We start from the raw sequence: 11,071 nt of genomic DNA, 5'->3' as shown, positions 1-11,071 counted from the left end.
GTAGTATCATAGTAAGGCCTAGTATAGCTTAGAGTATATTGTTAAAATCCTGGTTTTTCTTGTCTTAGAAATAATAGCTTGTTTTGCTCAGAAGTGGCAGGATATTAGGACAGGTTACAAAGACATAAAAGGGGAACTTATAACGGTAAACACGCCGTGGTTTGAACAGTAACTTATGAAATCCAAGGTTACTAAATACAAGTCCTAAGATCGTAAACATCATACGTCACAAACCACAGAGTATGGACACATGACACGTGACACACGTACGCAGTAACTAATACACTCTATATTAGGTTGGCCCGACTCCATGTTAGATCAGAGAGAGAGAGAGAAAGAGAACCGAACTTAAGTGTGAAGTCACACAGATGAGACTGGGACTGGCTGACCTGGCCTGACGTAATATCTTTTGGTTTGTGAGTATTGACAATGCATATCTAGTTATAATCTCTGCATAGTTAGGAATGGATTGGTAACATACTGTAACTGTTAGCCATTGGCTTATAAGAAGCTTGTTCTGATATTTCTGATATTTCTGAATATTGTTGTAATACAATAAAGGATAAACCTTTTCTTATACAAACTCTGAGTACCCTTTCTTTATAAATAATAATCTCACGATACCCTCCATATATCATAATATGTGAGGGTGTGGCCGAGGCTTTTTCAAGTGCAACATTCTTGGTTTGTGTTCTCTGCTTAGAGCAGGATATAACTCACCATAAGGCGACACTTGATAAAGAGAGGTAGGTGATTTGAACCCAGATTATGGCGCCCAACAATATACTCTAAGCTATACTAGGCCTTACTATGATACTACGTATATAAGTACCTGTGACCTGTATTCATTATGCGTTATATGCCAGAAAATACCTGTAATCCATAACAAGTTCCCGCCAAAACGGGAGAACCACATGGTAAGCTTTGCAAGATGCAAGCTTTTCTTTGCAAATGTGTGCAGGGCTTGGCACGAAAGCTGAAGCTGCACCCTGAAATGTGCTTGGCGTGAAAGCTGGAGCCCTCTGAAACTCCTGGATCCACCAGGGGGAGGAGGCACTGAACGAACTGATCGCTGTATCACCACTAGGGGCGTAGCCGGATAGTGCTACCGCACCCTCAGATGCACATGGTGAATCAACGTAGCCAGACCTACTCGAGAGTGCTCCCTGTGCTATTGCTATGGTGGGCGAGAAAGATGCTACCCAGTATACACAATAAGGAGCAATACGGGTGCACGCGCATGACTCTGTTGCCTCACCGCGAGTCAGCTGGCGGCAGTGTTCGGCGGCAAATGCAGCGTGTCCTATGTTATTTGCTCCTTATTGCCTGATCGGATGATCAAAGGAGCATTTACAACCAGGCAACCAGTATACTTAAATTGTTTACTCCATAGGAGTAGGCTGTACATTTGCGCACCCTAACTATGCTCATTTATTGATTTACCTCCACCGTAGTACTGATCCTTTATTGATCAGCCCTGACAACAGAGCTGGTGTCGGATCAGTGCTTTACTTACCATAACATTAATCACCTTGGTTTGGAGTCACCACTATTGCTCACTTAGCATTACCACTCCTTGAGTTTGTTCTTCTGGAGGTACACGAGTGGACTCCACACTGAGTCAGCTCGTTTTCCTGCGTAGTGTTAATGGTGGTGTTATATAGTATAATACATCATACTATTAGCTTGTTCGGGACCAGCACTATATGTCCCTGGCTCTAGGTCCTATCTACCTGTAGGGTTCCTATACATTGATGAGCCGAGCTATTATATCATACCCTGGACTTTAGTTATTGACCCTTTACACCCCACCCTGCCCTGTGTGCTGTCCTCCTACATCTGGCAAGGTTCGGTTACTTGCCCACCTCCATCTTAGAACTGATCCTTTATTGATCAGCCCTGACAACAGAGCTGGTGTCAGATCAGTGCTTCACTTACCTCAATATATTTATTATTGTTGGTTGAGATCTACATTTATTGCTCACATAGCAGCATTACCTCTGGAGGTTTGTTTTCTGGAGGTACACGAGTAGACTCCACACTGAGTCAGCTCGTTTTCCTACAGAGTGTACAGGGTGGGGCTATATAGTCTAATACATCAATACTAATTAGGGTGTTCGGGATCAGTACTATATGTCCCTGGTTTTAGATCCTATCCACGTTTGGGTATTTCACCCAGAGGAGCGGAGACGCTATTTAGTACTCTGGACTATAGGTACTTGCACTTAATAGCAGTGTAACCCTTTACTCTTATTCTGCCCTGTGTGCTGTACTCCCTACACTAGTTAGGAGAGGGATCCTTTTACTATACTGTACAGTTGTATATGTTTCCACAGTGGCAGAACTGGCAAGGGTTTAATTTTGAGACCTGCTATTTGACTGATCACAGTTCTAGGGTTCTTACACTATCATCCACCACCACAATATAGATACTGGTTCTATCCTGGTTCACCTTGAACAGCGTTTCACTGTATTCACTTGTTCTTTATTGCTTGACACAATTCAGTGTTCATTTGCGGTCTATTATGTTTGATCCAGAACACTTCATGTAGTTTTCATATTTATAGGATCACAGCGTTTAATATTCATTTTAATACTCATTATTTTAGTTCGGATAATAACGTTTTATAGTTTTATCTAATACACCATTCCATCCACTTGGTGTGTGAGTGCCCATACTAGGTTTCTGTTCTCTGTTGTTTTACTACAATTACCTGCCTAGGGAGCACCTGCACCATATCTAACTACTGGCAGCTATGGGGGTTAATCTATAAATCTAAGCCCCTTATGAGAGAGGCAGATGCCAATAGGGAGGAATGGCTCAGAGAGGCCGTGTTAGATTATCTAGCTGCCCGCTGCACAGTGGCGTACTATTACAGCGAAGAGAAGGTGTCCTACCTAATGAGCATATGGAAGGTAGGCAGGAACATCTATTTGGACACTGTTGACTATATCTCAGAGAGGGGCCAAAAGCGTTGCTATTCAGTCACTGTACCAGATGGTGAGGGCAGGAAGGTTTGCAAGCCTGATCCCAAGCACTACTACTGAGGGGTATAGATCTTCAGTGTAGGGAGGATCTAACTGTACCCATGTATTCAATGTTTCCAAGTTATTTTTCCCTGTTATCCAGTTTAATGAATGGTCTATAAATTGGATGTCTCAACGAGGATGTGAGAGTTCCACCAGGGGAAGTATGTAGCCAGGTAACCCTGGGCTACTAATTTTCCTGCTTAACACATAAATCCTGGTAGCAGCGCAGGCAGTGTTAGGTTAATCTATGCCCTGCTGCAGTAAACATCTCCCTAGCGTGATGGGGGGGGGGGGGGGGGGGGGAGGGGGGTTCCTAAGGCCTACTTAAATGATTGTGTTCTCATAGGAAAGGGTCATTTAGTTAAACCCTTTGGCCAAAGCGTTATGTATGTGTGTGTATATATATATTTACAAACTCCAAGTTGAACTTTGGAAAAGACTCAATATTATATATATATATATATATATATATATATATAATATTGAGTCTTTTCCAAAGTTAAACTTAGAGTTTGAATCAAACACTGAATCCTTGAACTGCGAATCGGAGTTTGAATTAAACGTCAAATTCACGAAGTTCAGATTTTAAACTCACAAACCCGTCCATCCTTAGTGTTGACAGTTTAGAGCACATTATGTAACATATAGTAATATACAGCACAAGAAACCTACAGTAAATGCAGTTACCTCTTCGACTTTGCTTTTTCTTCTGGGAAACGTGTACACATTTGTTGCAAAGCCACATGAGGCAGATTAAAACAGCTGAACCCGCAGCAAGAAATGCTATAAACACAGCTACGAAATAGACGTCTTCATAGAGGATTTCTGAGAGAGGACATTGAAGTGAAGAAGGAAATAAATAATTAACAGATGACATAAATATTGAAAAACTGGAGAGTAATTTACAAAAACCCACCGTGAACATTTAAGATGATTGTGCCATGCTTGGTACTACCAATGTCTTCAGTTACAGTGACCACATAATACCCAGTGTCTTTCACTCCAACATTCAGAAGTTGTATAGAGCCATTTCCATATCTGTGAACTCGATCACTGTAACTTTTGGTGACATTGAAGTCAGACTCTGCTTTCCATCCAACGATACTCTGGATCCTCCAGTTTGACATGTATTCCCATTGGATAGACGGTATTCCTTTGCATGAGTATTCTACTGACAGCAAGATGTTTTGTGCCACTGTAGTGTTGATGATGGGGTCTGGGACAAATAACATAATTCCTTTGCCTGAAAGAGAAGATGAGGCTCCCATGTTAAATGCTGTGCAATAAATTGTCCACCAGCTTCCAAAATAAACCAAGCCAAAAACATATTGGCCCGTCTGCAGCTATAGAGCTTAGAAATGCACTCAAAATCAAACCACCGTATTTCAGCGCCAAATGGTTCATTTTTTTAATAGCTCTCAAAAGCCAAGACACATTTTGGTAAAACCTAGGGGTTTGGTACTCTCTGATCTTTCACTTAATGCCCTATGTGCAATGTAAAAATCCCTTTTAGAACAATAGTACATACACATTTTGTTTTGAAGAAGAGTTGATTTATTGTTATGGTGCCTTTAACTAACCAACATAAGAATAGAAAAGGTGAATAGAAAAAATGGCTGGACAGAACCTGTTTGGAGTCACTTTTCTCCAAGTATAGGAATCTTTAAACAGTTGATAATATGTGTCACTAAATCCTATTGCCAATTTTACATTGTCAATTGGGATTAAAGTTCACCCAATAAACCATGTAACTGTAAAAGGAGAACAGCACATTACTGCTACATTTATCTGGTGTCTTTATTAGGCTGGGGCCCCGCTGGCGCTGAGCGCGCTCATGCTTGGAGAGCGCTCCAAGCATGAGCGCCGGGTGTCCTGCATGTACGTGTGGGGGGTGGGGGGGGGGGTCAGGCATTGCAGGTAGTTGAGCGTGCTGGTAAGTATAATTTTTTTGTTTACCTAAGCGCTGAGTGTGTGTGCCCTCGCGCGCTCACTTACATATACAGTATCTATATATGTACGTAACCGCCACAAGCGCCGCCTGCTCGGCGCTAGTAGGGACGCAGCCTAAGCTTCAATCCGCAAGAAAATGCATTTGATACCAAGTCCATATTCTTACGGTTTCTAAGCATAGGCCTTTTTTCTTTTCCATGAAAATATATGTTCAATATGAAAGATTTGACACTTTCTTTTTTGTTTGGCTTCTGCGATTCGTATGGCAATCTCTGGCAGCCATTTATATCCATGCCCTTAGAGGGATTGGTATTTTATCAATGGAAAATGGCACATAGATACAGAAAATGGGGTTTATAAATAGTGGTGCCAGCAGTTTCTTAAAGTACCAAAATATCAAATATATCTTAGAACTGAGCAGTGTGTATAGTTGACGTAGACACAGCTGTTCCAGGCCATTTCTGCCGATGAGACTTGGATGGAGATGTTTAGCACAAAAACAACCTCAGGGGTCATTCGACATATTCAGAATAAGGCTTAAAGGGTTTTGGGTTAATGGGTCACCAGCATCCACTAATAGCAAACCAACGTCCACATAAGCTTCAGATATAGAGCTATTTGTAACAGGCAGTCTCACGTTTATGTTATGATCGGAATGAAGAATTGCCATCTTGTTTGCTTTCTACAGGAAAAGAATAAAACAACTAATCAATCTTCTAAACAAAGCTACCAGGAATAAATAACGGGCAAGCGGTGTCATTTTAAGTGAAAGAAAGACCTGTTGTGCAGCAATGTACATTGTTCTGTCTTGTGTTAGCAACAAAAACAAATGTTGTTATGTAGTCCAAAGTTACTTAAAATAAATTAGATCCATCAATTCCCATGTAAACATATACCAAAATACAGTTTTTGGATGATATCCAGATCTTTAGATCCTATGATTGTGACATTTGACCTAGTAGTAATAGCATTGATAGTTGATGTGGAAATACCATGCTCATAACACAGACCTTTGACAATTCAATTGTTTCTCAATCTAATAAAGATGTTTGTCTTATTCCAGGGGTGCGCAAACTGGGAGGCGGAAGATGTTTTTTGGGGGGGGCACAGTGGTTACAGAGGCCCACGCTCTTTCCCAAGGCATGGAAACATGGCGTGAAATGGTGCAGCGGGGTCATGTGACGTCACATTACCCCGTGGCGTCATTTGACGCTTCAGACAAGGTAAGGGGGGTGCAGGCAGGGGCGCAAGGCAAAAGGTTTGCGCACCCCTGTCTTATTATTATCCTGTGGAAATCTCATTTGTTATTTTGAGGAAGACCACATATATATTTATATGAAATATAGATTGCTGTGGAAACTGGTGACCGAAAACGTTCTTATAGTACTTTCTACTCTGCAAAAAAATTACAAGTACATCTGACAAAATAAATGTTTCTTCTGTCAAAAAGTGTTTTTTTTTTATGATGGGTATTTTGTAACTCATATAAATAGAGATTCCCAGACTTTGAGAAAAGGTTGATTTTGAGAAAGTGCTTTTTGGTGCGAAATGCGTGGAAGGACTTCTTGTATGTTATTATGATCCAATGAAGCTAATTGTTTATATTGCTCTAACTAGTGTTAGATTGCGTCATTGAGCAATCCTTGGCTTAATAACTTTATTTCAGCGCTTGTCTCCCAATGGGACTTGAAGTGCTTCACATTTAAAATACAGCATGTAATACGCAGCACATAGGAATTTTTACAGACACAGTCCCCACAGAGCTCACGAATCTATGTTTTTGGTGCCTACGGAAAAGGGAGGTAAAGTGACTTGCCCAAAGTCAGAAGGAGCCAACACCAGAAATTGAACCAGGCTCCTCTGCTTCAAACTCATTGGGAGTTGGCTTTTCCCGACTTGTGGGGACAATGGAGTGCATGGTGTCCGGGATTGCCACAATGGAAGCAGAGGCCAGCGCTGCATCGACGTTGCTTCTCAGTGGAAGATAATTTGTTACCACCTAGTTGCATGGGTTCACAAGAATCGAAATGAGAAGATTCTGACGTACCGAAGTGGAGAGAAGATTGTGAGTTGGTGATGACGGGATCGTTCGGACCTCCTTTCTTGCAACCTTTGGTCTACGCGGATACAGAAGGCGATAAGTTCCTCAAGGTCAGCTGGACGCTCGTGCCACGAGTTCATCATTCATTTAGTGTCTCGGAGAGACCCTGCCAGAATGCAGATGACAACATCTTGTTATTCCAACCAGTCTCCGCAGCAATGGTCCGAAACTTTAGAGTATATCTGGCGATTGGACGGTTTCCCTGGGAAATGTGAAAAAGAGAGGAAGCATAAGTTACCTTGCGACTAGGTGTGTCAAAGACTCTGCGGAATTCCCTGGCGAATTGTCCGATGTCTTGCGTTAGGTCCGATCTTTGTTCCCAGATTTGGGAAGCCCAGGCCTGAGCGTCCTCAGTGATTAGTGAAATAATATACGTCACTTTGGATCTTTGAGAAGAAAAACAAGGGGGCATTATTTCGAACTGGATGAAGCATTGGTTCAAGAACCCTCGACATCCATGCGGATCTCCAGCATAGCGGTTGGGCGTCGGGAGTCGGGGTTCAGATGTCGTAGTCAATGACATAAGGGATGACATAGTAGCGGAAGGACCTGAAGAAACGGGACTAGAAGGAGGAGCTTGCCCCTGGACAGTGAGAGACAAGAGATTTTGCTGTAATAGGTCCATGCGTCGGTCGTTCTATTCTAGGTATTTTTCTATCTTGGAGAACATGTCGGTATGTGTGCTCAAGTCTCGCCCCACCTTGGCGAGGTCCATGTTTGTAGGGCTGAGCATACTGTCACAGAGTTCTCACCACAAACAAGGCGGGACCACGGTGCCGAGGTGGGGATTAGATAAATACCAACCCACAGCTGTGTGGGCATGTCTGGATTCGTCGAGGTAGCCGGGTCGGGGTTAGAGAGGCACGGATAGTTGAGATACTTGCCGCGGTCTGGATTGGAGAGGTACGGATCGGTGCAGGTACTATTATCCGAGGTCAGGGTTGGAGAGATGAGAATAGTCGTGGTATGTATGCCGAGGTCTTGGTTGGAGCGGTGCGGATTGTCGATGGTAGCCCGGGTCAGGAGTACAGAAGAGCAGAGTCCAAGGGATAGCCGGGTCAGGAACAGAGATCAAGGAACAGAAGCGCAAGGCAGCAGGAACAAGGAGAGCGGTGAACACTGAAATGATAAAGGGTTATGCTCAGCCAATGAGCCAGTGGGCCGGCTGAGCATATAACAGGTAGGAGAGCCAATGAGTGAGGAGCAGAGCAGAGGCGCCAACCGTCAGCGCAGGCTGTGATTGGTTGCAGTCACGCAGGAGACAGGTGAGAGATGTATAGCAGCTGCGGGTTGATGATGCGGAGCATGCACTTGTTGAGTGCTCGGTAACTGAGCGCGCGGCGTGCTGATGACACCCCCGCGCGGGCACAACCTAGAGGTGGGACCAGGTGACTCTGTATTTATGTCTGCATGTGACGAGCATGCCCGTAGTCCGGCGGTTGGAGGAGGATGGATCCGGTAGTGCACTGCAGGGAGAGGGGGCAGCGGAGCACCCGATCGCAGAGCGAGGCAGACAGGAGGCTCGCCGAGGGTGGTGATTCTCACAGATCCTCACAATTTAAAACTAATCATAGAGCCCAATCATCAGGAGAAGATTTAATTTAGTTTTATTCCTTCACCCTTATTTCCCGTGAATCTGAGAATTCCATGGCTCATGATCTACAACCCACTAATTGACTGGAAGACCAAGATACTCAGGTTTCCCTCGAAGCACTGCCATGTAGCCTGCCTACATAAAACGTCTACACCAGAGTGTGTGGGAATACATAAGATTTCTTCGTCTCAAGAAAGTCTACTGACAACTCCATACTCTGAGTTTTTGGATGTGTGTGACAAGAACGCGGATGGCTTCCCCCACATCGTTCTTACGACAGCCCCATTGAACTTTTACCGGGTGCTGCCATTCTTTTCAGGAGAATCTATTCCCTCTCAGAAACAGAATTGAAGGTTCTCAATGACCACCTGCAGGAGAACCTGTCGAAGGGTTTCATCCGACCCTCTACTTCCCGGCAGGTGCTGCTCTCTTCTTCGTGGGAAAGAAAGACGGTTCTTTACATCCCTGCATTGACTATCTGGGACTAAATAAGATCACAGTGAAGAACAGGTATCCTTTACCTCTGATTCCCAAACTATTGGAAATAATACGGTCAGGCAAGATCTTTACCAAATTAGATCTCCGAGGGGTGTATAATGTGGTCCGCATCCGACCCGCTGATGAGTGGAAGACAGCCGAACCCGTTATGGACACTATGAATACCTGGTGATGCCTTTTGGACTCTGTAATGCTCCTGCTACTTTCCAGCATTTAATTAATGATGTTCTCTGTGAGTTACTGGACCAATTCGTAGTGCCATACCTGGATGATGTCCTACTCAGATAACATCATGGCTCATCAGAAACATGTCCAGATTGTCCTAGAGAATCTCTGAAAGCACAAATTGTACATTACATTAGAAAAATGGATTTTGAAAAAAAACAGCATGCTATTTCTTGGTTATGTCATCTCCCCTGAGGGATTGAGTATGGACCCTGGCAAGATTCAAGCTGTGGTGTAATGGCCAATTGCTCGAAATGAGAAGGACATTTAAAGATCTGTGGGCTTTGCTAACTTCTATAGACGTTTTATTAAAAACTTCTCTGGCATTATTTCCCCAATCACCTGACTCGCACAGAAAGAATTTTCCTTCAAATGGTCTCCTGAAGCAGATGCAGCATTTGAACGGTTGAAATCACTTTTCACCTCTGCTCCTATCCTCATTCATCCAAATCCAGAACTACCATTCGTCATGGAAGTGGATGCATCCGACTCCGCTGTTGGTGCCATTATTTCACAAAGAATTGGACCGAAAATGCTCCTTCATCCATGCGCTTTCTATTCGTTCCAAATTTCAACAGCAGAAAGAAATGACATCGGAAACAATGAACTTTTGGCTATAAAAGCCTAATTCTCAGAGTGGAGACATTTACTTGAGGGGGCCAATCATTGGTTACTGTCTTTACAGATCACAAGAACTTAGAATTCATTCGATCTGCAAAAAGACTGTCAGCTCGACAAGCCAGGTGGGCTCTAATCTTCGCAAGTTTTCACTTCCACATCTCATACCGCCCCGGCTCCAAGAATAGGAAGGACGACGCCTTGTCCCGGTTATTGCCTAATCCTTGTTCAGATAAGGAGCAGGAAGAAACTATTCTACCAAATAAACATTTTCTGGGCGTTACGTTTTCAGCCAATCTCCTTGCACGAATTAAGGGTGCATACTCAAATGACTCTTTTCTTAATAAACCTTCACCAGAGGCTGAATGATTTCTACGTGATGGTCTGTGGAACTGTAAGGACTGAATGTTCGTTCCTAAGGAGGTAAGATTAGAAGTGCTTCAATTAATGCACGACTCCCGACCTGCTGGTCACCCAGGTGTCCTCAAGACACAGGAACTGTAATCCTGCTCTTTCTGGTGGCCCAAATTATCCCAAGATGTTAAAGACTATATCCTCTCCTGTGAGACCTGTGCTAGGACCAAGACTTCTCGAGCATCCCCTGTGGGTTTGCTGCAGCCTCTACCGATTCCTACTCGTCCTTGGGGTTCCATATCAATGGATTTTATTGTTGATGCACCCAGATCAAGTGGACATTGACTTACAGTAGTAGTGGATCGACTTACAAAAATGGCTCACTTCATTGCTGCACAGAATCTCCCTGCAGCAGACCAGACAGCCAAGTTGATCTTGAAATAGGTATTCCGTCTTCACGGGGCTCCAGATGAAATCATATCTGACAGAGGGGTGCAATTCACTTCATGGTTTTGGAGGACCTTCTGTACAAGCCTGACACACCTCCCCCCAGATGTCCCAATGCCACCCGCTGGGCAGGCGCCCGTAGATCTTGGAGAACAAGTGGCATCCCGGAGGACAGCCATTGATCTCCGGACCTAGTACTCTGCCTTTCCCCACTGAACAAGTGTCGTTCATGTGAACCAATGCCATAATGGTAA

General features: G+C 43.8%; 1 protein-coding gene across 4 annotated transcripts in view; it reads right to left on the bottom strand.

Annotated features, from left to right (window-relative positions):
* VSTM5 (V-set and transmembrane domain containing 5) overlaps nt 1-11,071 on the bottom strand; it is a 38,810-nt gene that overhangs the window by 7,022 nt on the left and 20,717 nt on the right. Inside the window, exons 1-4 of one of the 4 annotated variants that reach the window (XR_012800322.1) lie at nt 7,028-7,416; nt 3,947-4,273; nt 3,718-3,855; nt 1,517-1,634 (exon numbers count right to left, since the gene is read on the bottom strand). Coding sequence is in view for 2 of the 4 variants with exons in the window: in XM_075593450.1 (XP_075449565.1) it covers nt 3,718-3,855; nt 3,947-4,273 (465 nt within the window). In the remaining 2 variants the exon portion in view is untranslated. Of the gene's footprint in view, nt 1-1,516; nt 1,635-3,717; nt 3,856-3,946; nt 4,274-7,027; nt 7,417-11,071 lie in introns of those variants that run through there. The other 3 variants (XR_012800321.1, XM_075593450.1, XM_075593451.1) reach the window with 3 other exon arrangements.

Source organism: Ascaphus truei, chromosome 3 (assembly GCF_040206685.1).
Source record: "Ascaphus truei isolate aAscTru1 chromosome 3, aAscTru1.hap1, whole genome shotgun sequence".
Classification (NCBI taxonomy): domain Eukaryota; kingdom Metazoa; phylum Chordata; class Amphibia; order Anura; family Ascaphidae; genus Ascaphus; species Ascaphus truei.
This window is presented reverse-complemented; position numbering and strand designations above follow the sequence as displayed.